Below are 27,801 nucleotides of genomic sequence, written 5' to 3' on the forward strand. Positions count from 1 at the left end.
CGCTCCTCCAATGACACGAGTCCACATGCAGCTCGGGGAAGAGAGGCAGCGGTGAGGCGCTTTCATAAAGCCAGACCGAGAGCACCGAGTGGAAGCACAGAGAGCTGCGCCACGGTGAGGCAGGAAGCAGCACCGGGAAGACTGGACCGAATGCAGACCCGAACACAGAACACTGCCGCAGACAGTTTCACACCGACAGCGGAGACAAGCGGACCCTCTCACTGACCTTCATCCGGACAAGAAAGAGAAGTTTGGCTCACTCATACAGAAAAGAAATATTCGTCATTCCTGTGAGGATAATCTCAACAGGGGTTGGGGGAACAGGTTACACAGCCGTGGACAGCTAACCGAGAGTGAATGCACAGCTCGCAGTTGGCAGACTCATTATTCCTCCGAAAGTACTGACAGAGCCACCGGGTCTCCAGTCCTCACACTGTCAATCAGGTGAAGCTCAGCCGGAAGGATCCGTCCGCCATGGAGAACACTCACACGAAGACTGTGGAAGAAGTTTACAGTTATTTCTGCGTCAATGAAAGCACAGGACTTTCCCTGGACGAGGTGAAACGGCAGAAGGAGAAATGGGGCCTAAACGGTACGACAGTTTTAGTTCCTCGCCTACCACTGAGGCTCGTTGAGCTGTGAATGAGACACGTTGTGTACATGTTACTGTAACGTGAGCGGCGTGCGCTCAGCGTCCTGTATAGAGGGTAAAAGTCATCTACATCATCGGTGATACCCGGCTCCGGACAGGGAATTTGGCTGACGTCATCAGTACTGACCTCCAGGGTTTCCCACCATTTCCATAGTAACAAGTTAGTCATTAGTAAGAGCGTTGCTTATGTAAGGTATCATAACATTTTTAGGTCGTGTGTAAACATTTTGAGTGTGTTACCCATGGCCACACTGAGGTCTGGCACTGTTGAAAGGGACTGTGTGATATAATGACAACATTGTCTCATTGTTGAACACATCAACTCTTGTGCCTGCAGATCTGGCAGGGAAATGGCACCCAACAGTGACCCCCGGGTCACTGAAGTAACCATCATGTGTCAGAGTTAATCTCTGTTGTCCCGGGCTTTAACAGCTGCTTTATAATAAATCCGCCTGACCTTTACACAAATGGAGATCTCAGTGCCTTTTACCTCATTGTTTAACACTCAGTGGTTTAAAATCAAAGGCAATGTAACTGTTGGTAGCATGAAAATATCAATTATCTTCAATTATTACCGTACTAGAAAGCCTTCGATGACTGTAGTAAAATGGCCGACCAGAGATCTTTTTACCACGAGAATGAATGAAACACAATGCAAGAAGCTTTATCTGACAAAAAACAAAATCAATTAAACAACTGTTGTCTTTTTTTTTTCCTGGGTGATGCCTGGATCAACTCACACGTGTCTGCCCACAGAGTTACCAGCAGAGGAAGGTAATCGCACATGCCACTGATTGGTTGTTCCTGATAAGGTTCTGTGATGAATCGTTTTTCACTGTTTGCTTTGTCTGCAGGGAAATCTTTATGGGAGCTCGTCCTAGAACAGTTTGAAGATCTGCTTGTTCGAATTCTCCTGCTGGCTGCGTGCATATCTTTCGTAAGTCTACATCCCACTTTCACCATTCGGCTCACCTGTACACATTTTTTAGGATTGCTGCTTCTTTGGTTGGTAGAATAAATCACACAGTGAATGTTTCCAATGACTTTCTTGTCACGTCCTGCATCCTGTATCCTCTGAATTGAAAACCTGATTCACTAACTGAGAATCCATACAAACTCACTTCCACAGTCATCCAAATGTTTACATTAAGCCACACCAGCTGATGGGGGTTTAAATAAATCCAGGGTGATGAATGGCAGGCGATGTTTAATGTGGCGCATAGCGCTGAAGTGTGAACGCCTTCGGTTTGCATAGCTGTGCGAGGTTACACTCACTTAGGAAGGAGCCAAACAGCTGAGATGGCTCACAGCTCATCTGAGGAATGGTGACAACAGCAGTAGTGGCGCTGAGTTGCTATCACCCAGTGCTGATGAGACGCCAAGCATGACTACTTGGGAATGACCCAAGCCCGTCTCATCTGGGCTGCTCACTTTTAGTGCTACATGGATAAATGTTCAATAGTGACTGGACATTAGTTATGTAATGACACTTTCACATAATGTAAACACCAGTTAATATTTTAGCGTAAAATAGTCTTAGAAAGCACGATCAATCCTTTTTATAATATTTGTGCTTCCAAATGAACTTAGACTGCCTAAAGACATGTTTTGCCATGCATCCACAGCAGGAATTAATAGTTAACACTGTAGCATTTATTTGTGCAAGGCTACTTTCTTTTTTATGCTGCTGGAAAGGCCTCTAGTCCAGATGAGCAGATGGCAGAGGGACACGGTGATAGCTGAGCCTGCCTCTGTGTATGCCTGTGAGCTGGTATGTAGTTTGCCATGTCTGTCAGGTGATACAGAGGTGTCTGTGGCTGCTGTCTGACAAGGGAACAGAGCACCACTCCAGACCAAATTTGGACTCTCACCACTCTGTGGGAGGGTTCTCCATTCAGCTACTGCACACCTCCATGTCACCGCTGACCCACTCCTATAGCTGCTTCCCTGAATCATCTCTCTAAATATTTTCAGTAGTTATTTTACGATGATTTTGGTTTGCTGAGAAAATGACGAATATCTCTGAAGAATTCCTGTTTTAAAAGATATTTTATTAATTCTCTTCTCAGAATATTTTGTTCCCTGTTAGAGATAAATGAGTTAGTTACTTTGTGGTTTTGTTGCTGATTATTAAGATGACTGACCTTAACTGTCTCATCAAGAGTTTCTGTTTTGCATGTTTAATGCCATCACTAAACTACAACAGATTTATGTTTTCAGCCTCTATGAGATTCTCATATTACAAGCTTGAGGAAAAATACCACAGTTTCCAGATATTTATGCACAAGCCGAGTATAAAATGATCTAACAGCTTACATTTGACATACTACTACGTATTCCTGATGCTGCTAAGATATTGAATCAATGGAACTTTATTTGTTAAATCATTTTCAGAAATGTAACACAAACTGTACAGAGGTTGAAAACAGACAGCCAGATAACAACGTGGTCGACATGATCAAAATAAGTAAAGAAAAACAAGAAATAGATTGAAATATGATAGAGGATGAGGAACTGAAATGCATCATGTAGTGAGGAAAAATCAGAATTAGATAAAATCACATCAAGACTCCAGCTTTCCAGGGTAATCCATAAATTGCCAAATAATGGCAAATGCAATAGAAATTGATAAGAATATGAGGTTTGTTAGAAATATCCAACGTCTCAGCTGGCCTCAGGTCTTCAGGAAAGATGTCCCAGAGCTGAGGGCCAAAGACGATGCGTCACAGAGGGTTTCAGTTCACACTTATTACCAGAACACCGGTTCCATGGTGTTGAAAGCAACTCTGATAAATAGGGTGGACTACGACCATTAATATTTTTTAAAACCACACAAAGCACCTTGAAAACATATCAAGATTCACCTAATGTGACATCATGAGATTCACAATATATCGAATCACAATCATCATCTCAATGTCAGTTGCTATATGATGCTATATTTGGTAAGATATTGTATTTCAAGTGTCAGGCTTTCACATTCTAAACACCATTAATATCTTTGCCCAGTCGGATGGGCTCCAGCTGCCCTTAATGCCCACACTGGATGTATATCTGTAGTGGGTGACGTGGTGAAGCTCATGGAGATTATATAATGGTAAAGGAAAAAAAGAGTCGGGGCCTCCTTTCAGCCTGCTGCCAAGCAGTGCAGAGCAACAGGTGGTGGAAGGGCACGCGAGATCTTGGTCCTCAACGCAGGCTGTCGCGGGTTCGGTTCCTGGCCCGTTCGATGTTTACTGCATGCCCTTCCCACTCTCTCTCCACACTGTTTCCTGTCTATTTACTTTCGAAAAAATGTGAAAAACAAAGGCCACTAGTGCCTAAAAACAAAATATTTTAACTGTATAAACAGTATCTTGGAAAATTTGATCTGTTTCACAATCAAATCATCATTACCTTGATGCAGCTGGGTGCAGGAACAAGGCCACGTCTAGTTTCACTGCCTGCTGTTCTCTGTTGGGCTCCACAGATACGCAGACATGTTTAGTGGACTTTTAGACACACTGCATTTCAGTTTTATTGCAATGAAGGGATTTTTTGTCAATTCATATAGATACTTTAGATAAATGGCTTTGATATCCTCTGCAGTAAGATATGCAAGGACTTTGTAAAACTAATTGTTTCATTAAATTATGGAAGATTAACCAGTAGCTTGTGACGCACAAGATACTTTTAGAACAGTTTCTTTTCCTGGAACACCTAATTATCTCATAACGACCTGATGACACATACGTCTCTGCTTCAGGTTTTTATGGGTTTAATGAGCTTGTTTTTTTTTGTTTTTTTTTCAGGCAGAGATTCATGTCTATTCTTTATGCAAAACCCATAATATCAGGGTTAGAACTGGTGTGTTTCTTTCATTTTACTTTACTCCAAAAACCTTCTCAGCTCTGTTTGCATCACTCAAGTTTCATTCAGTGCTTTTGAAGAGGATTTTTCCCTTTAAATAAAACAGTTGAGCAATTCTGTGCATTTAGTAATAACAAATACACAGAGGACTAAATGAGCAGATTTCTAGGTATTGGAAATAAAATGTACATATTAATAACATGGTGCTAGGTGGAGATATATATGATTTTGAAGAAATATCCCCGAGGACTTTTATTTGCCAACAGTCCTCAGTTATGATCGTGGCAACTGATAAAACCTTGTACTTCACTCAGACAGAGGGATTGTCTTGGCTTTAACACTGAACACAAATCATACCTTTTAACTTTAAGCCAGTGATGAAGCCAAGAGAGTTCCTAGAGTTATATAAATAATAATAATGTGTTTTCTCACATTGCTTTCAGGTCCTGGCCTGGTTTGAGGAGGGAGAAGAAACAATCACAGCGTTTGTGGAGCCTTTTGTCATTTTACTTATTCTTATAGCCAACGCCATCGTCGGAGTGTGGCAGGTGAGACAGCGTGTCAGATCCTGGGAAGTCCTTGTATTTAAATTACTTTGCAGCTCCTCTGTGTGGTTTTTAAAACTGACAACACTTGGGCATTTTGCAGAGTTGTCTGAGGGAGTTTACAGCAGAACTTAAAGGGGACCTACTATGCAATATTCACTTTTTGATCATTTTTATACTTCCATTTGGGTCTCTAATGCTTCTAGAAAGAGTCCAAACGCAAAACAAACCCATTCCACTGTTTTTTTTGGCTGATGACTGTTTTATTTTTTTCTAGAAAAGCTGTTTTTAGAAGCTGTTTAATTGTGACGTCACAACTACACTGGCACCTAGCAACGTTACCTGAGTCCCACCCCTGACTAGCAACTAAAGCTAATTTGCATAAAAGTGAATGAGCCCTAAAACAGCTCATTCTGAAAGGAGCCCAAAAAAGGGGGAACTAAGGGGGTGAAATCTCATTATCAGAGAATTATTTTGTGCAAACAATTGAATTAACATGCTTTGTATAACTCATAGACCTATCGCAAATCTTTAAAAGGAAGAATAATAGGTCACCTCTAAAGCATATTGCAAAGTCTGTGTGAAATCCAGTCATCATAATAAGCCAGATTCTACTGGTGCAAGTAAATAAAGGTTTAAATTGGGGCCAATATAATTCTGTTGCAGGACTTTTTAAAGTCTTAAGTCATGTTCTGCATCTTCGAGTTAGATTCTACCAGGACTGTAGGTGAACACTGTGTACTGGAAGTTATTTTTAAAGAAGGCTTCATATTGAAGAATAAAATAAATGTGTGGGCTGGCCATTGTGAGTGATGTTTGCCTGGCTTATAAATGACAAAACATTCTGGTGAAGGGAAACTGGGAAAAGACGAAAGGAAAAGGTTTTTAAGATTTATATAAAGCTGAAATGCAACCAACTAAATTATGAACACATGTTTGCAGTGCCTCGCAGAAGTGTTCGTACTCCATGAACCTCTCCATAGTTTGTCATGTTATTTTCTGTTGGGATTTTATGTGTTAGACCAACACAAATTAATGCATATTTTTGAACTGGAATGAAAAATATTCACGGTTTTTAAATGTTTGTTTACAAGTTTTTCTTACAAATAATTATATAAATATTATTGTTGCTCTCCTGGTGAAGGTGAACCTTCACCCAATCCTCAGGTCTTCTGCAGCCTCTGACTGATTTTGTTTCAGGGTTGCCCTGTATTTAGCTCCTATGAACTCTGACCAGCTTCCTTATCTCTGCTGAAGAAAAGCATCCCCCCAGCATGATGCTGCCACCGCCATGTTTAACTGGGAATGATGCATTCAGGGGAATGTGCATATAGGCCAAAGAGTTAAATTTTTGTCTTTTCTGCCCAGAGTACCTTCTTCAACATTTTCTGTCTCCTACATGCCTTGAGGTAAACTCTGACGATGCTTCCTATGGCTTTATTTCAATAATGGCTTTCTTTTTCACATTCTACCATTAAGGGCACATGGCTGAAAGTTGGCCTCTTGTTAGATTGTTTCACCTGAAGTGTGGATTTCTACACTTCCTCCAAAGCTACCATGGACCTTCTGGCTGCTTCTCTGATTAATGCTCCTCTGACGTGGCCTGTCAGTTTATGTGGGCGGCACTGTTTTCATTTGAACAGTGCTCGATGTTCAAAGCTTGAGATATTGTTTGATTAACCTACTGCTTACAACTTTGTTGTTCCATGGTCTTCATGATATTGTTTGTTCTCTAATGTTCCACAACAAACCTCTGAGGCCTTCACAGAACAGCTGGATTTATACTGAGATTAAATTCCACATATGTTGACTCCATCTACTCATCAGGCAACTTCTGTAGTAGATGAGAGTGTACGGGATCTTATTTAGGGGTATCAGAGTAGAAGGGGCTGCATAAAAATGACAGTTACCTGATTATGATGTTCTGAAAATGTTGCAAACCAGGTATTATTTTCCAATCTACGTTACAATTATGCACTACCACGTTGGTCTATGACATACAATCCTAATGAAATAAATTGAAAGTTTGTGTTTAAGTAGAATTATCCAAAATGATGAAGAAATCCAACAGATATGGCCATTTTTGCATGGCACTGCAGCTGCTGATGTGGCTCACATTAGAGCAAATCCAGACGTTGAACCAAACTCGTGTCTTCCTCACCAGGAACGCAACGCTGAGGATGCCATCGAGGCTCTGAAAGAGTATGAGCCCGAGATGGGGAAGGTGTACCGGCAGGACAGAAAAACTGTGCAGAGGATCAAGGCCAGAGACATCGTACCGGGTGACATTGTGGAAGTGGCTGGTAGGTTTTCCTGCATTTCGCGCTCTGCTTACAAATGCTAGACTTGCTTTCTTGTAAAAGCCATATAACGATGTAATTTGGGCAAGATTTAGAACTACTTGAGGTTGACCAAAACCACTGGTTGGTCCGTGAAAGAGTGGATATTTTATATTAGATGCTTTTTCTAGATATTAGGACAGAGACCTTTTCAAATGATAGTTCCTGAACTTACTTGGCTCTGCTGCAGATAAAGCCTATAATTCCACAATGGTCACGATTTCCATTTAGCACAAGCTCAAACCTCTCCATCCCCAAGAGCCACTGCAGAGGTGACTCACTCTCCAAAGGGGATGTATTTTGAGATGTTCCTATTCACCTATTATCTCTAAGGAATGGGTACAAATAAATGAAGATCCACTTATCTTTTTGCTTCTATTGTCCACACAAACCTAGTTTAAATTTATCTCCTGCATCCTCCCGACGCAGAAGTTTCCCACCATGCTGTCGATGAATTGAGCGCTGGGGTAATTCAGCAGCTAGAAATCCTCTGGATGTAGAGCTTAGGTTTTGAAAGTGCCCACTCGCTTATATAATTCGGCAGAGGGATGAGCGGAAACTGGGGTGCCGGGGAATGCTGGGGTCCTTAGGAACTCTAGCTTTATCTCGATACTCAGTTTGACCTTAAGCCATAGAAGTGATGCTTAGAGTTTGTGTGCATAGCTGGGGGGTTTATTTTTAGCCATCTTTGGCTGTTTAGATTATGGAAAGCTGTATTAATAGAGGCTCTGACAGTCGTGAAAATGACAGGTGTCTGGTCCCACCCTGTGCGTTGCCTGCCCCTCCTGATCATGGAACATTGCTACAGTGGGACTTCATGGTAACCTTGACAAGGACAAACTGAGTTTCATTATTAGTCCTAATCTTAATGTTTGGGATTTTCTCTGTTGATAAGAAACTGACCAAGGACAGCTTAAATGTTTGGCTCAGGCTTGAGGAGAAACTCGTGAGTGGGATGCGCTCTCCTCCTGCAGGAGCTCTTGATTGAAAGCGGTAAGATGCCTTGATGCCACCAGCAGGAAGTTTTCTTAAAAAGAGCATCCCAGCAGGCAGCAAAAAGGGGACGTTTTATCCTGTGGTCAGGACAAGCTCATCAGCTGTTTGTGCTTTCTAAATCCTCCACATATCTGTTACAATGGCTCCTGGTAGGCTATTTTCCCCGAGCTTCAAAGTGACCCGTGGCACGTAGAGGCGGAGTGTGATGACGCAGAAGCTGGCCGGGTGGCTGCTGAGCTGTGATAGAGGACACAGAGATGAGTCCTCTGTGGGTTCCTCCACTGTGGGAAGAATAGCTGGAAGCCAGTTCTGCAGCTATCTGCTGCTGTTTTTAGCTGGTAAATTTGCCTGATCACAGCCCTACTGTTGCAGTTTTAACTCAACCCTGATCAATGTGAACTGATGGTGTTTTGTTTAATTCATTTCCACAACAAAATTGGTAATCGTATCAGCTGCATTCCTTTTTTTTTCTCGTTTTATGTCAGGAATGATTATTTATGGATTTACTGCCATAAAAATAATCAGATAGTTTTATGACACTGGCTAATAAAGTTTGTTTACAAGCTCTATTTGGATTTAAATCCTTGTCATAACAGCTGCCAGTTTTCTGTTTGGTCTTGAAGGCTTGTAAATTTTGATGTTCTCAGAGCATCAGAGCTTGCTGTGGAGTCACATTATGAGTCCTGCTCCTATTCTACTCGAGACAGAGAGAGAGAGAGAGATGACCTTATAGGGAAGTGCTTCTGCAGATAACCGTCCCACCCTGCTGTGCTCTCTACACTACTGCTACTGTACCCATCAGCACCCGCCACTGAGATTCCAGACACCGTGGAGAGTAGTGGCATTTACTGTGGCCTGGCAAGTGTCCGTCGTCACTGAGAGACGGTGTTTTGGCAAAAGGTTCACCCTTGTCAGCAAGACAGAAACGCTCCCATTTAGCCATCCGGGAACACAGACTTTAGAAACACAAACTCGGACAATCAGAGGTGCAGACGGAGAGGTTCATTTAGGCTGACCAGTTTACACCGTGTTTAACATTTACTCTACATGAATGTAATGTACTTACTGCAGAATCCTCTAATGATAGCACAGGCATTTAGGTCTATACAGATTCTTATCACAACGAGTCCCCTGCTCTAGCCTTGTTAACTCTTCTGTTTTAGCGGTGACTGCTGGGAATCCGTGCTATGCTCTCTGGTTATAGATGAGACGTTGAGATGTCAGTCTGAAGTGAGAAGCCCCAACTGAGAGGGCTGGACTTGGGACATGAGAGGAATGCAAACCTCCGGCCTGCGGATGTTTTCTGTGGCTGCAACTAATTTAGATATTTTTTAATAAACTTTAAATTGAGTTCTGTAGTTTTATGTCATCTTCCGCCCACTACTTTGAGTTTTTATTTTTTTAAAGACATTTTTTGCAGTAGACCAAGAAAAAGTAGCACATATCTGTGAAATGGAAGGAGAAACATCCTTCAGTTAGTTCCAAACTAGCAAAATGTCTCCCTGGGTGTAATTTACAATAATAATAATATAAGTGTGCACTACTTTGTGTTGGTCTATCACATAAAATCTGAGTAAAATACATGACGTTTGTGGTTGTATGTTACAAAATGTAAAAAAAAAAAAAAAAGTTCAAGGTGTATGAATACTTTAGAAAGATGATGTGCTTTTAGAAAACCAGCACAGTGGTTGATCCTGGGAGATCAGTGACAGACATGATCAAAGTGTGTATACCGTGTTACATGTGTTTGTAGTTTCAGGTATGCTCTGATACACCTGCAGGTTTACTTGGCTGGAGTTGAACTCTTGGATCAGTTTAGTTGCTGTGGGACCAGAACCAGCGTTGTCCTGCCTTTAGAGGCTATCTGCTGTTGCTGCTGATTTATGACACTGAAAACATGGAGATCTTAGAAGACGATGTGGAGATGATGCTCTTATAAGCCGGAGAGTAGGTGGGGACCAACTCTCTATTAAAGCTAACATGTTTACATTGGTGACAGCCTCAAACAACAGGAAGCCAAGAAGCTAGTGACCTGTTAAATATTGATTTATCTGTCCCATCAGCTGCTAACTAATCATTCTTGTGCTAACGCTGTTGCCAGGGGAAACGGATACCTGTGTCCGGAGTCGTGGCTAAATGGTCACAGTTAAAGGAACTTGTACAAAGAAGTAAACAACACATTTGCATGCACAGAACCGTTAATTAGGTCTCCTCACTTTCTTTCTCTCTTTATTGATTTCTCATTTGTATTTGCAAGGGAAAAATGTTAATGGTAGCAAGCAATGAAAGGTTATAGGCTGTTGATTTATGGATTTGCATTAAGTATTTGCACACATATAAATGGAGCTGATGACTTAATCAGTAGGAGATTTGTTGGGAAGCCTGTTGATGTGAGACGACCCACTCAACGTGACAGGATGCCGGTCTTTGTTCAGCTGCCATCAGCACATGGAGCCTTCAGGCTGTCTCTGAGAAAGCTTGGACTGCTGTCCCCTAAAAAACACCAGGTGCAACTGCCACTCAAAGCTGGAAGCTTGGGCTCAGTCCTTGCCTCACCTGCTATTTAAAGGTCTGTTTAAAAGGCACCTTTGGGAGTCGGACTGGGTTTAATGCATTGCCAGGTGTGAAGTCAATTCAGTGAAAAATGTCTGCAATCGGTGGACGTTGAGAGGCGTTGGCACTTGACAGGCAGATGTAAAACAGCAGTCGTGCCTGAGAAGATGCTTGGACAGCAACCAAAGAGGATGTTAACATAGAAGGACAGAGGATATACACATGCTTCGTCAATGCAGGTCTGCAGTGGGACATTCTGGACACTTCCAGCTTTTAAAAGAGTCACAGATTTTTAACAGGGAGCATGACTTTTATTGTGTGCAATAAAAAGCTACGAATGCTCCAACTGAGATGGTGTTTTACCCTCAAAAGTAAAGATGTAGGAAGTAACACTTCCTGTTTTCATGGTCATCTATGTGAGATGTATTTGTAAGTTTTGCTCCTGTGATCTAAAACATAGAAATTAAATAACAGATACAGGCAGAGCCTGAATTTCCCCACTCTGCCCTCTGGTAATGAAGGCAGCCTGTAAGGCACAGTGTGAACCACTCTCAGTCGACGAAAGGGTTGCACTGAAGAAAGGAATGCTGATCTAACTACACAACTAGTGGGGTCCATTCAACTTGCCAGTCACTGTTTTCCTCTGTTACATACAGTGCTTCGTAAAAGTCTTCATACTCCTTAAACCTTTTCACATTTTGTCACATTACAGCCACAGACTTCACTATATTAAATTGGTGTTTTATGTGATAGGCCAACATAAAGTGGACATTATACTATAGTAGAAAGAAGTGACACATGGTTTACAAAATGTTTTGAAATAAAAATGTGTGACATGTTTCCATTCAGTCCCCTTTCTGTTGGCCCTAAATGAAATGCAACCAAAGGCCTCACAGGTCTGTTAGAGAAGATTAGAGAACAAACAGCATCAGGAAGATTAAGGAGCACAGAAGACAGATCAGGGAGAACGATGTGGAGATGTTTAGAGCCAAGGTAGGTTATAAAACAATATCCCAAGCTTTGAACATCTTACTAAGCTCTGTTTAATCCATCATTGTAACATGAAAAGCGTATGGGACAAATGCAAACCTGCCAAGCTTTTTTCAACACCTACAGGGAAGCTGCTCTAAGTTAATGGGAGGATGGATGGAGGTAAATCCACTGCAACATTGGCTGAGAATATTTTAGAGGCTGCAGGAGACTCGATACTGGGGCGGAACATCCAGCCATAGCTACAATGTTGCGGTTTAGATCAACGCATGTGTTTGAATGGCCCAGTCAAAGTTTAGACCTAAATCCAATTGAGAATCTATGCTGAGGCTTGAAAGTTGATGTTCACAGAAGCTCCTCCATCCAATCTCAACGAACCTGTGTACATTTAGCAACAAATAGGACACTGACATTTCAAGCAATATGCTGGTTTCTCAGCTGGGATGTAAAACCATCAAACAAGCACTGATGGAGGTGTCTTGGATCATTCTCTAAAACTCTGTGAATTATGAGGATTTATTGCCTAGAAAAGCAAAGCCAGTTTATAGAGATGATGGGTCTGGGTCTATGTGTAGCTATCAGTACTTTACAGTTCTTTCCACCCTCAAATTTAAACGTTTAAAACTTCTTCTGCACAATAAAATGACGGCTGTGTTTTTTTTCTGAGCAGTTGAGCCGGAGGGGACTACGTACAGACCCCTAAGCAGCAGTGATTTCCAGAACATGTCCTCTTTTAATCAAGCAGGTTTTAAAAAGATTTCTGGCGCAGGAGCTGCAGTTTCGACCCTAAATTGTGTTATAACATTAGATATTTAACAAGCCCGTGTTGTTGCTTTAATTCTAATCATACTATTCTTGTGAGTCTTTTATAACATTGTGACACAGTTAAAAACATTTTAATTGCTTGGTCTATATGTGGATTTTGCCTATGGAACTGTGCCATACCATGAACCAGTTCCCCAGTTTCTATCCCCTTTTATGTACCATTAGGATCTTGAATTGGGTCACAGCAATTCCATTGCCTCAAAATTGGCCTTTTCCTTTGAGACAGGCCTTTTATGGCTCACAAGTCTTTCATTTCCTCTTTTTGTTTTGGTTCTCCTTCTCTTTTCCTGATAGTGATTGCTGCAATGTTTTCCTGCTGGGTGGCACAGCAAACATTTTGTAATGAGCTGCACTTTATCATTTCAGTTTACACTAATCCTGTGTAACTGCCTTCACAAAACAGACATCTCATTTGCTTAGCCTTCATTTGGCCAAGATACACAAAGACAGCTCTCACCAGGAACACGTGTGTGTACTTGCCTAACAAAGCCTCCTGAGTTGAGAGGTTGCAACTGCTAAAGGAGCACCAGTCATCTATGAATCCATGTGAAGTCAATGTTCTGATTGTGTTTCTGTCTTCTAGTCTAGTTTGTTTGTGCACTTTCCCTAATTGGGACCATGTTTGGTTGTAGTTGGAGACAAGGTACCTGCAGACATCCGCATCTGTTCAATCAAGTCAACAACTCTGAGGGTAGACCAGTCCATTCTGACAGGTGAGACTGACAACATCCCAGACAAACTCTTTTCTGTACCTTTTTATTCAGCACTGTTATTTTTTATTACAAACTTATTTTTGTCTGACATTCAGCATTTTTAAGGGTCAGTCACTTGCAGTTACAACTGATTACAGATCAGTTCATTAACCGCTTCACGACAGAACAATTGGGTGACAAGTAGGCGTGGATCAGTATAAAATCCCACAGTATGACGACCTTTGAGGAAAAATACCACAGTTTTATGCTATTCACACACAAATCCAGTTTCTTCATTTCATAGTAACCTTCTTTTAGCTAGCAGACCAACAGTGCACAGCAACAGGGTGGGGATCGCTGGATTACGCGATGATCCATTCTGTCAGGTAAATCTCCATTTATTCTGGCTCTAGCTTTTTATTAGAAGGATTTTACCCTATAGAAGCAGTTGGATGTTTTTAAAGCCACGGGATGCATCGATACTGAAAACAACCCCTTGTATCAAGGTAGTTAGAACTGATTATAGGATGGTCAATTCTAAAAATTTTCAGCATAAATTAAAACATTCCTTTGGAAACTAAATGAATAATTGCACACGGGTGGGCTCTTTAAAAGATGGCTGGCTGTAAAATCAGAATCCCCTGACAGGTTAAAGATGATTTGACCCGATGGTGTGTGTTGTTCTCATAGGTGAATCTGTGTCTGTCATCAAACACACTGATCCCGTCCCTGACCCTCGAGCAGTCAATCAAGACAAGAAGAACATGCTCTTTTCTGTAAGAATAAATCTACCCACTTTCTTTCAAACATTCTTGTAAAAACGTCATTTATTTGTAGTTTTCTTTTGTTATTTCAAGGTGTGTGTAATGCTATCAGGCGCCTTTGACCAAACCTTTGTGTGACTTGCTGTTTCAGGGTACCAACATTGCTGCGGGGAAGGCTGTGGGTGTGGTCGTGGCCACAGGTGTAAACACAGAAATCGGTAAGATCCGTGACGAGATGGCGGCCACGGAACAGGAGAAGACGCCTCTGCAGCAGAAGCTGGATGAATTCGGTCAGCAGCTGTCCAAAGTCATTTCCCTCATCTGCATTGCCGTGTGGATCATCAACATCGGCCACTTCAACGACCCCGTTCATGGCGGTTCCTGGATCCGTGGAGCAGTCTATTACTTTAAGATTGCCGTGGCTCTGGCTGTTGCCGCCATTCCTGAGGGTCTTCCTGCTGTGATCACTACCTGCCTAGCTCTGGGTACCCGGCGCATGGCCAAGAAGAATGCTATTGTCCGCAGCCTGCCCTCTGTGGAGACCCTGGGCTGCACCTCTGTCATCTGCTCTGACAAAACTGGTACTTTGACCACCAACCAGATGTCTGTCTGCAGAGTGAGTCTCACAGAAACACACACACACATCCGTGTTTTACTATCTTTATGAGGACTTTTGGTTACTTCCATTGACTTCCACTCATTTTCCTTGATTTTTAGTGCTTAACCCTGACCCTAACACTAACCCTAACCAGTTAATACCTAACCCTAACCCTAACAATAACTCAATTCATACCCTAGTCCTAAACCTAACCCCTGTCCCAAGAACGGAATTTGAAAAAGTGAGGACCAGGAACATGTCCTCACTTTGTCAAAATGTCCTCACTTTGCGATAAAAATACGAAAAATGGTTCTCACTCAGCAACAAGTACAAGAACACACACACACACACTCTTTGTGCATTACTAAGCAGTTCTCTCATCAGTGCTTTTTCGTCTTTGTACTCCCTGCCTGCAGCCTGAGCACGGTGTCAAAATTAAGACTGTTTTCTTTATTATCAGGTATCCAGGTTTTAACTAGCATATAATGTGCTGCTGCCTCTCTTATCTACATGGAGCTGAGGACTTGCAGTGCTGCTGCTGTTGCATAACTGACATTGCGTCACAAAGTAGCAAGCCAGCCAGTCTGTGCTTTCTTTTTATCTCTGTATTAATCAGCAACACCACACAGCTACTTGACCATGCATTATGAAAAAGCAGTAGATTAATCCCCTTTCTTTACAGTTTTAATATCCCACTTTTGTATTGTAGATAGCTGTTACTAGGAAGCACGTTGTACTGGAAATGCTCGAATTAGAGATGCACTGGTCAGGCTTTTCCTGGTATCGATTTCTGGTTTTCGGTGAGGTCTGACCTGCTGATTAGTTTTCTTTTTCTAAGGACTATAATAAAAACAGAACAAACGTGGTGCAGGTTCCTTGATAGAAGTAGTAGTTTAGAATCCAACATAAGATAACAGATTGCAAGATTATCTCCATGCATTCATCAAAGGATGTCTTGTAACCTTTATATGATTTTTATAAAACTAAAAAAGTGAATCAATCCAAATGCTGTTGGTTGATGCTTTTATCGGCTATAAATAATGGGAGTTGGATGCAATTAATGAATAGGGATAATAACCTGCTTTTCTGTATTCCACCTGCCAATCACAAATCAGAACCAATCAATTAAAAAACTTGACCCATTTTGATCGTGGGTGGATTGATTGGTGCATCTCTACATAAATCAGACAACATAAAAGAGACAACATCTGCACTGTAGGTTATCACAGTGTGGGTTGATGGGTAGAAGTCTATAAACCTGTCTACTGGTTTTATCTTCTAGTTTCTTCCAAGAAGACGACCTAAATCTGTTTGTTGTTTTTTATGCACGCTAGTAGTTAGATACACACTGATCAGAGAATTCGGATTGCTTTACGACCTAGTTTTTTTTTTTAAAGCTTTTAATACTGATTTCCCTATAAATAACAGGGTTGAAAGTATTCTTTTCTAGTCTTCCTTACATGTGCAGCCATTAATTATTTACATAAGCAGCAGAGGCAACGTCACACTGTGTGAGAGAGAGAGTTGTTGCTGGAAAACAGGGTTTGACTCTATTAAAACACAGGCAAAATCATGATGGAGCTAAACTGGTTTAAGCATCCTGTATTAGTGATTAGCATGGTTAGCATTACTAACTGTAAACATCAGTCTGTGTGTGAGAGAATGTAGATCCTTACCAGGTACAAATCTGATATCCTTTGGTGAACAATAACTCTTTGTACACGAGTAAGTCAAGTAAATGACCAGAACCTGCCTGAGTCTAGCTCTCAGTTGTTGGAGCCTGAATGAGACGTTGACGTGCTTCCATTACATCATGTTCCTTTGAAATGGCTTCGTACACCTCTGTGATTTCTCTGGCTTCGTTTTAAAACGACGCACTGATACTGAAAATAGCTACACAGTCCTCTTCTTACACTAACAACTGCTTCACATAGTGTTGTTATTAGCTTGAACTGGTAACATTTAGGTGTTCACTGATCAGAGAACATTTTTCCAAAGGCCAGTCAGCTGTCAGGGGTGAACATCTGCTAATTTTGTCTATCGGGCATCTCTACTTGTAGTGCATCTGCTTTACCAGATCCATCCCAGTGGCTAGGTTAAGATCCTGCAACGATAGTTTTTATTGGGATTTCACGTTTAGTTAATAGAATAAGGAGGAAAATCTTATTCTTATCAATCGTTTTCTCCCTGTAGCCAGTGTTGATGTGCGTTCCTGGAGGAAACAACCAGGCCTGGCACTGTGATCGCTTCCTCTTGGTCCCAGATTTACTCTTTCTGCTGGCCTCCTGGCATTCTCCTGTGTTTACTTTTGCAAAGAAACACTAGCTTCTCTCGTAAAGCAGAGAGACACTAAGCCTGGAACTATCAGAGACACACTTTGTAGTACTGCAGGCTGCTCACTGCCCTAACGACGCATTCACTTACTTGATTCGCCAGGTGTTTCTGGGCTTTGTGCTGCCCTCTGCTGTGTTAGTAAAAAAACAGTTGACTGAAACATGGCAATGACAAATTCATATCTGCTTTTGGGAAACAAAGATCATTCTTCATCTCTGTTCTATTGACTCTTTGGATATTTAGATGTTCATACTCAACAAAGCAGAAGGCGAAAGCTGCTCTCTGTCAGAATTCACCATCACAGGTTCAACCTACGCCCCTGAAGGAGAAGTGTGAGTATAATGAACCAATCCAGGTGACAGATCAACTATGTTTGGGAATGAAGATTTGCACAAACACATCTCAGACCAAGAACCCTCTTCACAGGTACCAGGACAGCAAACAAGTGAAATCCTCCCAGTATGATGGTCTGGTTGAACTGGCCACCATCTGTGCCCTGTGTAATGACTCCTCCCTGGACTTCAACGAGGTAGGCACAACTGGCTTCGTCTTGCACTGTCATATGATTCAAGGAGCATGTGGTTAGTAGATTATCGGGATGACAAGGAGAAATATAAGTGAGTTGGATTGTGTTGGATTCCTCAGGTGAAGGGTGTGTATGAGAAGGTCGGCGAAGCCACGGAGACGGCGCTGACTTGTCTGGTGGAGAAGATGAATGTCTTTGACACAGAAGTCCACAACCTGTCCAAGATTGACAGAGCCAACGCTTGCAACTCGGTGAGTGACAGCCGCCTCTCCGCACACCCATAGCTGACTCAGCAGGTTTTCTCACTGACCGTGCTTTTATTGCATCAGGTGATCAAACAGCTGATGAAGAAGGAGTGCACCCTCGAGTTCTCCAGGGACAGAAAGTCAATGTCTGTCTACTGCACCCCGAACAAGTCTCGTTCCACCATGGGCAAGATGTTTGTAAAGGTAGACAGAAAGACAAAAAAAGCGATGAGACTTGGTCTGCAGTTGTGGAGTCAGTGTGAATATTTAGCATCTCTGTTCTGCATCACAGGGGGCCCCTGAAGGAGTCATCGACAGATGCACTCACGTGCGAGTGGGCAACACTAAAGTCCCGCTAACACAAGGCATCAAGGAAATGATCATGTCTGTTATTCGCGAGTATGGAACAGGTCGGGACACACTGAGGTGTTTGGCTCTGGCCACACGAGACAGCCCTCCTAAAATAGAGGACATGATACTGTCCGACACCGCTAAGTTCACAGAATATGAGGTGAATATTTACCATTTTCACTCATTAGCTTTTTTAATAGTAGTTTAAACCCAAATCCTCTGACACTCATTTACCTCTTTGTCTCTGTTTCTGCCTCCAGTCCGACCTCACCTTCGTTGGCTGTGTTGGCATGCTGGACCCACCCAGGCAGGAGGTGGCCGCGTCCATCAAGCTGTGCCGCCAGGCTGGCATTCGGGTCATCATGATCACGGGCGACAACAAAGGCACAGCTGTGGCCATTTGCCGGCGCATCGGCATCCTGATGGAGGATGACGATATAGAGCACATGGCCTTCACCGGACGGGAGTTTGATGAACTGTCACCCTACGCTCAGCGGGAGGCCGTGACCAAAGCTCGGTGCTTTGCCCGTGTCGAGCCCTCCCACAAGTCCAAGATCGTGGAGTTCCTGCAAGGATTTGATGAAATAACAGCCATGGTAAGCAGGCTTAGGAAGCAAGTCCCTGATACACCTGCAGGCCTTTTCTTTATATAGGTCATTGTGTTGATTTTGCTGGTGTTACAGGGTCTCACAGTTATCTGCTCTCTTTAACATGTTTGTCTTCAGACAGGAGATGGAGTGAACGATGCTCCTGCTCTGAAGAAGGCAGAGATCGGCATTGCAATGGGTTCTGGCACTGCCGTGGCCAAGTCCGCCTCAGAGATGGTCCTTGCGGATGACAACTTCTCCTCTATAGTGGCTGCCGTGGAAGAGGGCAGAGCTATCTACAATAACATGAAGCAGTTTATCAGATACCTTATCTCCTCTAACGTGGGTGAGGTCGTCTGGTGAGTTTCCTCTGGACCAAATGAAAGCCCCGCAGCTACTGATCTTCTCTGATTGTTCAGAGCTCTGTTTAGAGAGAGAAGTAGCTTATATTAAATAAAACTAGACAGTTTTTTATAGTTGTGTCCCCCTTGAACCTCCTCATATTTGTTGCAACCACAGACTTCAGTGAATGTTATTGGGATGTTATGTGATAGACCAAAGCACAGTAGTCCATAATCCTGAAGTGGTAGGATAATAAAACTCCAAGTCTCTGCCAGGTTTGCCTTCTACAGACTGAAGGGTTTGGTCTTTCTTCTTTGCAAAATAATTCAAGCTCAGATTAGATCGAAAGCAACTGTTAACAGCATTTTACTAGTCTTGTCACAGATTCCCAATAGGATTTACCATTTTAACAAATTAATATCCTTTGATCTACACCATGCCATGGTAGCTTTGTCGGCATGTTTAGATTCATTGCTCTGCTGGAAGGAGAAGCTCGAACCAGTTCGAAATATTTAGCAGGTTTTCTTATATTTAGATTGTTTTAGGTTTTTAGATTTGTTTTGTATCACTTTCCTTCCAATAACTGAATGCACTACTTTGTGTTGGTCTGTCACATGAAATCTTAATATAATACGTTCAAGTTTGAGGTTGTAATGTGACCTAATGTGGGAAGACATAAGAGGTAGGAAGAATTTTGTGAGGTAAAGTGAATCAGGGTGAATGTAATTAACAAGTAATAAATAAGTAGTGCATTTTTGAGTTCAGAGTTGCTCCAGTTTGTTGCTGACAGGGATTTTCCTCCTGACAGCATCTTCCTGACTGCGGCTTTGGGTTTCCCTGAGGCTCTGATCCCAGTTCAGCTGCTCTGGGTCAATCTGGTGACAGACGGCCTTCCTGCCACCGCCCTTGGCTTCAACCCACCGGATCTGGACATCATGGAGAAGCCTCCTCGCAATGCCAAGGAGCCTTTGATCTCTGGCTGGCTGTTTTTCAGATATCTGGCTATTGGAGGTTAGCAGATTAAATCACAAATGAGCTGGTACTAAGATATGAATAAAAAGAACAGCGCCATCTTCCATCTACCTTCATGCAGCTTTGTCCCTCTTTATGTTCTGTATTACGGAGATGTTTTGATGTCTCTGCTCCCAGGCTATGTGGGCGCTGCCACAGTGGGAGCTGCTGCCTGGTGGTTTACAGTCTCTGAGGATGGACCACAGATCACTTTATACCAGCTGGTAAATGTGCCAACATTGAGATAACGTTTTTAGCTTCTCATAGATCCCCTCTTCAGCCTCATTCTGTTTTACCTTCTCTTCACAGAGCCACTTCCTGCAGTGCAGCCCTGACAACCCTGAATTCGAAGGTTTGGACTGCCACGTGTTTGAGTCGCCATATCCAATGACCATGGCCCTCTCTGTGCTCGTCACTATAGAGATGTGCAACGCTCTGAACAGGTGGGTAGATTTTTCTTTGTCATTAAAGGAGGGACATTTGCAGTCAGGAGGAGTACATGCTGCGTTACTGAAACAACATTTGCATTCTGTTCTCTCTTCAGTCTGTCAGAGAACCAATCCCTGGTTCGGATGCCTCCCTGGGAGAACATTTGGCTGCTGGGGGCCATCTGCCTCTCCATGTCGCTCCACTTCCTTATCCTCTACGTGGAGCCTCTACCTGTGAGTTCTTTTTCTCCCTGTTTTATATGGTAAACATCTTCAAACTGTCAACATTTTGAACAAGCTGTTTTTTAAAAAGGACAGTCTGACTCATTATGGAGCTTTTGTCCACTAGTGGACATATGCTGTTATTACAGCTTGGTTCTTGACATGCTGATACCATTTTGATCTAAATGACTTTAGTTTAAAGGCATAGTTTGATATTTTTGAAGTTGACGTTTTGTGAAAAGGTTATATGCAAAAAAATATTTTACCTGATTCTGTATTTGGTATAGACGCAGATTACTTGGTCCTGGGAGATAATAGGTTTGGTAATCATCTCTTAAAATACAGAATTTCTTTGTTGTTATGCTTAAAAATATGCATTCCTGAATGATTTATTACAGACTGCACTTATTTGTAAAAATCTGTTTTTAAATTTGTATGATACGCAGCTCTCCCTAAACTATTCCTCTCAGTAATCCAGTCTGCGAATCCATAACTTACTGATTGTAAAGTCGCAGGCTGTCATTTACAACCAATCAAAAGTGTTGTCAGGGCATTAAGATGTTCTGTTAAAGTCATTAAGATACTTGAACTAAGGTGTTTGTTTGCCAGAACAACAGATGGAGCCGGATGCAAACATGTCAATAAAATCATGCTGTTTAAGTGGAAATCATGCATTTCATTGTTTTCCAGTTGCAGGATAAATGGTTCACTTTGCGGGGTTTATTATTACAAAATTCACCAACATTATCACATATCTCATATTTTCCAACTTTGTTAAATTACACATAAAATAGCTTATTTAAATGCATAAACAAGAGAGGAGCGCAAGTCCAGTCTTGGAGAGCTGATGTCCTGTATCTTTCAGATGCATCCCTTCTCCAGCACTCCTGAATCACATTAAGGGTTCCTTTCCAGGCCTCTGCAGAGCTGAATGACTGATGAGGGAATTTAGTCATTTGATTCAGGCATGTTGGAGCTAGTGTGCATCTGAAGGTTGTAGGATGGTAGCTCTGGAGAACTGGACCTGGGCACCCAGATAAAAAGTGTATATGAAGCTGTTTAGGATCTAGTTAATTATGAAACCATCAAAATAAGAAAATTGATCTTTGTTGCTTTTCTATGACTAGAATAAGTGCAAGAAATGTAAAAAATAAATTGCAGGGTTAAGTTTTACTTCAATCATTGAGTCTTACAGTTACTTAACATAAGCTTTTCTTTTAAATGATATTAGCTTCAGCTTCCACGTCGCACTAATCTAAATGTGATCTAAATGATGACGTAAAGAAAATATTAACGGTACATATATATGTACTGAAACGTTTCAGGGCAGGCCTGTCGGTTCAGGACTGACCTGTACTGAATAAACACAGCTGTTGTAAATCGTGTAAACGTGTATGTGCAGAGCTTGACGTGCTGACTTTTAACTTCCGTCCCGATTTAAAAAGCGACAGGAAAACAAAGCTGAGAGGAATTCAACCTTTCACTGCTATTGGGGAACATTAAGGTTTCTCCTGCAGCTGCCGTAATGATGGAGAAAGTATCTAAGCCAAAGCTTTATGTCAGCGTTTTGCAACAATAAGGTTCATAGGTCTTAATTACTCACCTGAAACAATGTCAGGCAGAATGTGAGCAACACTGATGCAGAGGATAATAGGTTAAAGGCCAAACCCAGCTACCTGTAGCATTCATTAGCCCCAAACGTTGTCAGTCTTTAACAGAAGACACACAGACTGGGAGTCCATTTTCTTTACAGGTACTCTGTTGTGCATTCACATACAACCCATACACTAGAGGGTTTACATCTGAAAACAACACCAAAATACTTGAAACATTTTTATTATCAAATCTCAGCATAGTCAGCAAAAATTCCGAAAAAAAACCCCCAACTTTGATCATTTTAAAATGGTTTATTGTTGTTCAATCGTAACCATTGTCCATACCTGAAAATCTCCAGTCAGTTCCAGGCCGGCCACTTCTTGCATTGCTAAAACAGAATGATGAAATCAAATGAAGTCATATAATTTTTACTTTCTTTGTTCACTACTGAATAGAGTAAAAAAAATATTGATACGTTTTTGCTTCTTTCTCTTGACTACAATGTATGATAAACAAAGTTGGAGTCAGCAACACTGTATTATTTCTTGCAAACCAATATTTTCATATTCTCCCAGGTCATCTTCCAGATCACTCCTCTGGACACAACCCAGTGGATGATGGTGCTGAAGATCTCCCTTCCCGTTATCCTGCTAGATGAGCTGTTGAAGTTTTCTGCCAGGAACTACTTGGAACTGGGTAAACAGCTGGAGAAGCCGACTAGCAGAGGCTGCTCCCTGTCTGCATGCACCGAGGGCATCTCCTGGTCCTTTGTGGCCATCTCCCTGCCCCTGGTGCTGTGGATCTACAGCACCGACACTAACGTGACCGCCATGTTGTGGCCCTGACTGACTCCAGTGCACTAGCCTTCCTGCACATCTGTGTGAAGTGGACATTAACACACACCTAACAGTTACATTAACTAAGAATAACTCGTCGTAAACATTTGCACCTGCTTTGACCACTGTCAAACATGTTCTATTTACATTTCCACTGATACATATGTTCTTTGGGTTGTGGGGGTTGAAGGGGGCTGGTATTTAGTCATATTTTAATGACTGATTGCGCATCTGTTATTTTCCTACCAGGCGTCTCCCCTCTTTGAGCACCACTGTGACCAGTTAGGGGAGCCTCTGATGGTGGAGCTTTGTGTTTAGCTGTACAGATAATTTACACTATTTTCTATTAATATTTTGTAATTTTAGGAAGGGGACAAAGAGTCTCAGTGTGTGAAGAGGGACATGTGTGATTCTAAAAACTGAAAAGTGCAGAACTAAAATGAGGGCAATGTCTTGCGATATATGAATCTCAGTTATTTCTGAACTCTGTACACCTTCATTATTTTCTGCACTAGGCAGAGCGCAGCTACCTCAATGCTGTTATTATGACCAGAAGTACCCATTTATCTAAATAGCCTTTCAAAGGTTATCACTAAAAGTGTTGAGGTACATACCACTTTGTTTTGCAACTCACATGCTCACACATTTTAATCTTTTCTTATATTTAAATATTGTTTTCTGGTTTTTATGTAAAAAAAAAAAAAGACAAAAATGTTTTACCAGTTTGTTTAACAGCAACCTTTGATACAGCCTGTTGTTAAATATACAGATGCAGACAAATGAGTTGGGACCCCTGGTAAAGGTGTTTAAAAAGCTTTAAAAAATTGATTTAATCTGAGTACATTTATTCAATGGGGGTTTCATAACACATTTTTAACAAAATCAAACAATCCCTTTGAATGAATGTATCTGAAGCATTATTTTCATTTATACTTTACATTTATTCTAATTAGATAAATAAATGTCTAAATTCTGGTTAGTAATGCATGACGTTCTGTTTCCCTGGCGTATGAATATGATGTGACACAGAGGCCCATTTCTTCTAGCTACTAGGCTGGGGGCTGGTGAGGATCCATATGTAACTTACCACCACAAACCGTGAGCAGGGCAGTCAGAAAGTTTTAGAAAAGCTCCAGAGTTCACCATGTCAGGGTCACTAAGTCTCCATGACAACCATTAGGCTCTGCTGGGGCTTTAACTGGAACGGTGCGATTTGTTTAGATCAGACTAACAGCAAACTCTTCCAGGTGGATTTGTCAAGAAACAAAAGGATGGAAGAATATAAGACCCACTTGTGTTAAGTAAGGTAGTGGATTTGTGATGCTGTGGGCCTGTTTCTCTTCCAAAGGCCTTCAGAACCTTGTTAGGTTTTATGGCATCATACAAACGCTAATATACCCGGTGACTGGAAATAAAACCTGGTGCAATCTATCAGAAAACTGAAAATAAGGCTTAAGCATTATGATGATCATTAACAAATGGCCAAATCAACACAGAAATGTTTAATCAGACGTAAAATCGACCTTCTTTGGCCACCTCAGTCTCCAGACCTAAATCGTATAGATAACTTATGAGGTGAGCTGAGAACAAAAAAACATTAGAAAGGAACGAGAAGTCTAGACAATCTAGACAGATTGTGCAAAGATGGATCCCTCTCTCTGTTCACTCCTACCTTGAAGTGTTTCAGGAGAAGACTAAGTGCTGTCCTGTTAGCAAAAAGGAGTTGTACAAAGTATTAAAAGCAGGGATGCCAATAATTGTTCAGAGTAAATGTACTCTAATTAAAGGTTGGATTTAAAAAAAATCCAATGTAAGATTATGCTACTACAGTCAAATATGAATTTACTGAACATTAAGCAAACATTAACTTAACATTTAGTACATATCTATACCAAAGGTGTCAACAGATTTCTCTGCATCTGTGTGTACTTGAAGAAAACACTTTTTTTTTTTATCTTAAGCTTTTTCCGTTAGATTCCGTCTTCTTTTGTTCATAATGTTATGACCTAAATACGTGAGTATCGAGCACATACAGTACTTGAATATGTAAAAAAAAAAAAAAAAAAAAAGCACCAAGCAGCCGTCAAGTCTTATCAGCAGAGCACAACATGAACAGTTAAAAAATGACTCGTGAGGCTAAAACAGCTGATGTATATCTGTACATAGAATACAAAGTAGAATCTATGTGTATTTTATTTGTTTAAGTGGAAAAGCAGTAAACATCAACACTAGTTTACTTACAGTGTGGACGTAGCCTCTCTGGAGGCATGCCTACTTCACGCCAGCGCTGGTTCTGTTTCTAGATTAGATTAACTGTCGGGTCCTCCACAGGTGAGATCACTCTAATCTGCATGCCAGCTACCAGCGTCTGCTCATCACTGCTGTATGTTTGTTAAGCTTTAACAGAAACACTTTAAGGTACAGAAACAGAGTGCCACCAAGTGCCAGTGCCACACTGACTAGGAATGGAAAGCGTTTATGTATTGATGCTTAGTGTCACTGGTGCTGCTTGTTTTTGATTGTGAGACTGGCAGAAACAAGTGCCCATACACTATTACAGGATATAACCTTTTATTATCATTTAATAAGGCTTGTGTTTTGTTGTGACCCGCTTCAGTCCCATCGTGATGATTTTCTTGTCAGATATTCTTGCACATGATTTCTGCCATCTGATTTCTTTCTTCCTGTCTTTCTCTTTGTTTTTGTTTTTTACAGGAAAGGACAAGTAGGCTCAACCGCTGCATTTTCTTTTTCAGAATCATTGGGTTTTGTTTTGTGTGCATGTGTGTTTTGAGCAGCACATCTTTGCAAAGAGCTGCATGCTGCGATGTGATCCTGTGACAGGGGGCTCGTTAAGTTTATCCAACATTTTAGAAACGCAGTAAATGAATGTCTATCCCAGTCAGTCCCAGTTTGTTGTCCTTCCTGCATGAGGAGCCTTGGATTAAACATTTATCCCTCCATCTTTGTAGGCTAATATAATACACTGTGCAGGTCATTCATTTCTTCCTGCTGCATGTCTGCTCAGTCAGCTGTTTTATCAGAACCTTCTAATGAACAGTGTGTAGTATTAGTAAACACATCTATTAGACATTCGTCAGATAGTACAAATGTCAGTCAGTCAGTCATTTTTTACCGCTTATTCCATAGTGGGTCGCGGGGAAGCTGGTGTCTATCTCCAGCAGACTATGGGCGAGAGGCGGGGTACACCCTGGACAGGTCGCAAGTCCATCGAAGAGTACAAATGTTATGAAGCTTAAAAATCTGTTAATTTTTTTTTCTAAGGAAATACTTTTATGCGATATTTGAAAACAAAACTTAGCTTTTTTTTTTTTCTTTGTTCTTTGCTTTGCACTGAGATGTGCAACATGTTTGGAGGATATTTTGCCATATCTGGGAAGGCGGATGTGCAGTGGTGCATATGTTTAACTGTAAGTAAGTCAGGCAGTACCTCCACTGGCATTTTGTTGCCAAACTGCTGTACTGTATTTTCAGATAATTGTACTATGTTTCCCATGAACCGTTTCAGGTAAATAAAAGTGTCATACATGAGGAATTTACACTGTTTGTCCTGGTGTTTTTTTCAAAACACAACAGTGGCTCTTGCTTTCTATTAAGATAGAGGTGCAAACATATATTTATCAATTAGCTGGCTGCTAAAGGCTCTTTTGACATTTCTTTTGGAGGTAAAAAACAGTTCACTTCCTACCACTGTTATTCCAGTAACTGTAGTGAATGGATAAGATTTATAAATGGTCAGTCATGAATTATTAAGCTAAATGATGATATCTTTAATTCAAAAATCATCTCAGTCTCCATCCATCATCTATAACTGCATGCTCATGGGCTGTGGAAGGGCCGGTGCCTATCTCCAGCTGTCACTGGGCAGGGTCTGCCCTGGACGGGTCGCCAGCCGATCACAGGGAAACGTAGACACGCAGGACAGACAACCATGCACACATTAATACCTACTGTTTAGAGAGACCAATTAACCTAACAGTGTTTGGACTGAGGGAGGAATCCAGAGAACCTGGAGAGAACTCACGCATACACTGGGAGAATGTGCAAACCATCCAGAAAGACCCCAGGCCGGGATTTGAACCCAGGACCTTTTTGGTGCAAGGCAACGGTGCTAATAACTGCATCCAAGTGCGTGCCCCCAAATTGGTTTCATTAAATACAATTTTAGAGTCAAATCTATTATAAATCATTCCTGAAGGAATAAACTGTATCTATCAGAGAGCCTTCAACACACACTTTAAAGAAATGAATGAGAGGATTACATTATAAAACTATATTAAATCTCAGAATCACAAGATTAACACTTTAGGCCAAGTTGAATATTTGAACTGGATCCAGTCAATTATAGAATTAGCTTTTTCAATCTGGCCAAACAATACCAAAGCAAGCTTTCTGGGTCAGGTCTCGATGGAAGGAGCACAAAGGCCCAACAAAGCTGGCTGGAACGGTGAACAATATCAAAAAGGTATGCAGAATAAAAACATTGCTTAACTAATTAG

At 41.5% G+C, this 27,801-nt stretch overlaps 1 protein-coding gene across 1 annotated transcript; it reads left to right on the forward strand.

Moving 5' to 3' along the window:
- On the forward strand, positions 1 to 26,841 carry atp2a2a (ATPase sarcoplasmic/endoplasmic reticulum Ca2+ transporting 2a). The gene is made up of 20 exons (XM_047381417.1): positions 1 to 592; positions 1,409 to 1,426; positions 1,507 to 1,589; positions 4,945 to 5,049; positions 7,211 to 7,349; positions 13,382 to 13,462; positions 14,132 to 14,217; positions 14,357 to 14,821; positions 17,381 to 17,469; positions 17,564 to 17,666; positions 17,783 to 17,914; positions 17,993 to 18,112; positions 18,201 to 18,419; positions 18,520 to 18,855; positions 18,985 to 19,205; positions 19,997 to 20,199; positions 20,338 to 20,423; positions 20,509 to 20,642; positions 20,744 to 20,861; positions 23,021 to 26,841. Exons 1-20 carry the CDS (start codon positions 475 to 477, stop codon positions 23,288 to 23,290), a joined length of 3,126 nt encoding a protein of 1,041 aa, XP_047237373.1. The 5' UTR covers positions 1 to 474; the 3' UTR covers positions 23,291 to 26,841.
- Positions 26,842 to 27,801: the final 960 nt, after the last annotated feature.

This window comes from Girardinichthys multiradiatus, chromosome 12, assembly GCF_021462225.1.
Source record: "Girardinichthys multiradiatus isolate DD_20200921_A chromosome 12, DD_fGirMul_XY1, whole genome shotgun sequence".
Taxonomy (NCBI): domain Eukaryota; kingdom Metazoa; phylum Chordata; class Actinopteri; order Cyprinodontiformes; family Goodeidae; genus Girardinichthys; species Girardinichthys multiradiatus.

Coding starts and splice junctions, on each gene's coding strand:
- atp2a2a (XM_047381417.1), top strand. CDS start 475: ATGGAGAACACTCACACGAAGACTGTGGAAGAAGTTTACAGTTATTTC. Junction 18,113..18,200: donor TGGGCAAGATGTTTGTAAAG/GTAGACAGAAAG, acceptor TCTGCATCACAG/GGGGCCCCTGAAGGAGTCAT. Junction 20,424..20,508: donor AGATCACTTTATACCAGCTG/GTAAATGTGCCA, acceptor TTCTCTTCACAG/AGCCACTTCCTGCAGTGCAG.